This window comes from Epinephelus moara, chromosome 7 (genome assembly GCF_006386435.1).
Source record: "Epinephelus moara isolate mb chromosome 7, YSFRI_EMoa_1.0, whole genome shotgun sequence".
Taxonomy (NCBI): Eukaryota; Metazoa; Chordata; class Actinopteri; order Perciformes; family Serranidae; genus Epinephelus; species Epinephelus moara.
The window spans coordinates 7,576,001-7,580,346 of NC_065512.1; the positions used below are offsets into that span (position 1 = coordinate 7,576,001).

At 35.2% G+C, this 4,346-nt stretch overlaps 1 protein-coding gene across 1 annotated transcript in view; it reads left to right on the forward strand.

Moving 5' to 3' along the window:
• Positions 1–1,419: 1,419 nt before the first annotated feature.
• Positions 1,420–4,346, forward strand: part of rnf17 (ring finger protein 17) — a 26,439-nt gene continuing 23,512 nt past the window's right edge. Inside the window, exons 1-2 of the mRNA XM_050049656.1 lie at positions 1,420–1,486; positions 3,559–3,671. Of these exons, the coding sequence (XP_049905613.1) occupies positions 1,420–1,486; positions 3,559–3,671 (180 nt within the window). The remainder of the gene's footprint in view (positions 1,487–3,558; positions 3,672–4,346) is intronic.

Genomic DNA, 4,346 nt, shown 5'->3' on the forward strand with positions numbered 1-4,346 from the left:
ACCTTTTTGTCTGACATACACATACAGAAACCCTTCATCAAACCACCAGTCATGCTCCAAGTGTGTTCTTTTGAATGGGTTTAAACTGGATATTATTTTACACCATCAGTTATATAAACACGTATGTACATTTTACACAATGCAGAGTAATTGTAGAATTGACAATGTTTATGTTTGGTCTTTTTTTCAGTAGTTTTCTGTATATTTTGTATTTGTTCTACAACCACTTAAGAGTAGCAGAGGTTTCAACTATTAATTTAAACTTTCTGCTCTCTTTCTAACTAGTTTAACCCACTCTCATACATGTTTTACTATTTTTTTTCTGAGCAACTTCACAACTGTGGGGGTCAATCTTTTAAATGACTACAAATTCAATAGTCTACAAAAATGTTATTGATTATTGATTATTATTAAAATGGCTGGTTACTGTGATCATATTAATTCGGGTTTTAAATTGCCAATGCATGAAATTTAGTGATTTGGTATATTATTTTTTTTTTTAAAAATGCAATTAATGTTCAAAGCAAAAACAAAGTCATCCTGTGTATAAACTTTTTTTTAATTTATTTTTTATTTTATTATTATTTATTTTGTATTTTTAATAATTTTATTTTTTATTTTTTAAGGAAAGGAGATGAATGAGAGGTACCGTTCAAAAAGAGCTTAAAGGGAGATTAATTTCTATTGTCAGGCTTAAATTGTGTTAAGGTAAATTGTGGAACAATCATTCAAAATTATTTTGGGTTTTCAAAAGACTGGTTTACAACACTTTTGAGTGATTTTTTATGAGGTAGCTTAAATTGATAAGAATGTAGGAGAGGCACATATAAGCTTTTGCCTCTGCCTGAACCTTTCCAGTCACTACTCAATACAAAAAATGTTTGTAATGTTTTCACTTACTGTGTTATGTGTGATGACTGAATAGAAACACCACTACAACTACAGTCTTTCCATCCATGTCACCCTGTCAGCTGCAGATTGAAGTCTTGTACTCTTTATTGTGTCCAGGTTTGGCTTTAAATGATGTTAAACACACCAGGGTTTAGTGGCTAAAACACAATTTTCTACCCCTTATATGAAGGCTTATGTTGTCAGAGCTACTGTATCTTCACATATATTGACTCAGTAAATGCACATACCCATGAACACATCACCAGCATTTAGATTTAGCTACAACGCTGTCTACAGAGCGAATATTATCTGGTGTACAGACTCAAAGACCGAGCAATAACAGCCAGAAGAGCAACGTAAAAGCGATGCACTGCATTAATTATATTTAATTTATATTAAACCACATTTTTCTTCATTATCCAAAGATAACACCTGGGACAGTGAACGCACCTACACGGTCACGTGACACAGACACGACCGCAGCCTCTCTGTCTGAGACCCTTAAACAGTTTTATATAGACACTAATGATGGAAAGTGGCGACAAGCAAAGTGCTGTTATTTGCAAGTTGTGCGGAGAGGCATTCACCCTGCCTGGTAAGATGTTTGTATCCACTTTATGACGGTGTGACGCTCCTTCATACTATGTTTAATGAGACATGAAGTTAGCTAGCTAAGTTAGCTAGTTAGCTAAAAGACGTCATGTCTGCTATGAAGCAAGCTAGTGGCAGCAGCTAACGGTGGCTGATTTAAAAAGCAGGTGTATTAGCAGGTTCTTTAAAGTCTTTAAAAGTAATATAATTATCTGAACCTTAATATGTGTTAAATACAACTAATGGTATAATTCATTGATTCATGGTGGCTAGAAGTTGTTTCTTCTGGGGTGTGTTATAATAAGCTAACCGAAGTTAGCTTCCATTGCAGGAAGGACCTCAAGTGTCGCGCCAAGATGGCGGACTTGATTATGCAATTAGGAGACACTCAAGGTGAACAGGGTACACCTTTCAGCTATTAGGTATCATCAGAAACGTCCTAAGTTGATCATTTATATTAAGACAATTATTTTTTTCGTACACCTTTCTGAAATGTTATGGTTAAAGTCAAATATGCAAATGAGATAGATCCAAAATCTGAACAAAAATAACCACCTAACTTTCTTTTGGACATTTTCTTTACACTAGTGTAAAAGAAGACATGCTGTGGAGACAAAATAGCCCCAAATCTCAAAACTGCATGACAAAAATTAAAGTTTTAATCTGGGGTATTTTCCCTCAAATGCATGAAGATACAGTGCAACAGAAGAATGGGGGGAATAGACAGTTGTTATAATATGTTGACTCACTCCATGATTATTTTGAAGCAGATAGAGGGTGAGAAAATTCATGAAAAGTTTAATGAATTAACCATCAGAAATATTTAGTAACAAAATGATTCAAGAATTCATTTTAAAAATTACATCAAAGCACCAATAACACATCAATTTAAATGGGAAATAATGCAAGATCATGTAGGATAACATAATGTGTCACACACTTACAATTCTCTCACATCAGCAACAAATAGGTGCCCTGTTAAGGACATTTAAGGCAGTTTGCCTCTTTATAAGAAAATAGGTGTGCACAACATACTGATAAGTCAATTAAAAATTCATTCGTACCTTTTAGTATACGCCCAATTGAATATTGCAATAATAATAATGTGTGGTTATCACAAAATCCCACAGCACACCTGGATTTGCATCATGGCAAACCAGTGTGCCGATGCACACCATTTGAGAACCACCAATGTTAACCCCACCACCCATCCCTGCTGGCATTTTTAACAGCAATACTGTTTTTAATGAACTTGTAAATTTGCTTTAAATAACAAGGTTGTTAAAAAATATGTTGTTTATTTCCAGTCTTCAAGCCCAATAAATGCATGTTGTTTGAATACAGAAGAAGCATGTAATGTCAACGTTTTGAGTTGATGCCATTATGTTAGATGAGTAATTCACATAACTATAGATGAATGATAACAGTAGATGGGTGCCTCTGGTTCAGTGAAAACACATTGAGTCAGTAGAGCAGCTGAATTGTATAGAGTCAGGTTTGAATAAATACATATCAGATTTTAACAAATTTACCTACTACAATGCAGTACAATGACTGACAACACATGGCTTATACTGAATATAATAAAGGTCTTCATGCATCTGGGAGCAGAGACCACACACCTGAATTAAGAACCAGTTTGCTTGTAGTTTTAGCTTTTTACAACCATATAACCGAATGAACAAGGTAAATTAACATGGAGTTACTGTGGCGACCACAAATGACAAAACGTGGGATGTACTGGTGGAAATAAACAAACCAGCATTTTGGTGACACAATTTTTTTTTTTGACACATTGACAGTTAAAATGAGTAAGCTTAAGTTTTTAGATGATGAACAAACTATCTGTTTATCACCGTTGGTTATATGACAACCTTAACTCCACATCATCTAACAGTTGATGTGACAGTGTCAGTCTCCTTATCTGGGCAGGAATCCATAATGTGGGTAATCACTGTTCTTTTAAAGTAAATGGGGTGATAAAGTGATTACACTTGGATAACAGGAATGTGCATGATATCCTTTTACACTGACACTGCATTATTTCTACTTGTCTTTAATTTTTTTCTTTCTCAGAGGATGACGTCGATGGTAACCTCCCTCGTCTGCTTTTATGTGCCCACATCTACTGCACATCCTGCCTGCTGTCCATTCAATCTGATGGTGTCATTAAATGTCCAGAGTGTGAGGTAAAATTACTATTGATCTCACTCTTGCAACTAGAAAGAGGCACAATTCAAATAATGACCAAAACAGATTTGATAGATTCCCACTCATTCGTTTATTTGAGGGCTTTCCTTGTTTGTCATCATTTGTGAAAAGAAACACAAACTACACACAGTTATATTGTGAATTCTGGCCTCTTCTTCTAACAGTCTGACTGTTGTAACTAGATATTAGTGATGATAAATTATTTGATTCATGCACATTTAAAAAAATTGTCAAATAGAGGAAGCAAATAAATTGCACTTTTGTACTGTCCAGCTAATCCTGGCCCAGTGTTCAGCTTTGTCCACAGTGTAGATGTTAAACACGAGAGATAGTTCTCAACGGGCCGAAAAAAAGACAACCCGAGCTGAATCAACCTTCGGTTTATTTCAACCTGTCTCCTATCGTCCTAAATTTGTTTCAAGTGACTAGTGACATAAAAATAATAGTTAGCATGTTAGCCGTTAGCCTAGATAAAGCCGGGGCACATAGTGTCAGACCTGTTAAAACGTAAGTGAACGGGCAACCTTCAAGTGCAAAGTTAGTCCACTAAACAAACTTTTTTTCCACAAAGACCGCCTCATATCGTTAGGATAAATGTCAGAGAACATATAGAAAACGACATGTAAACGTGTTGTCTTACCTTACCGGTGTGC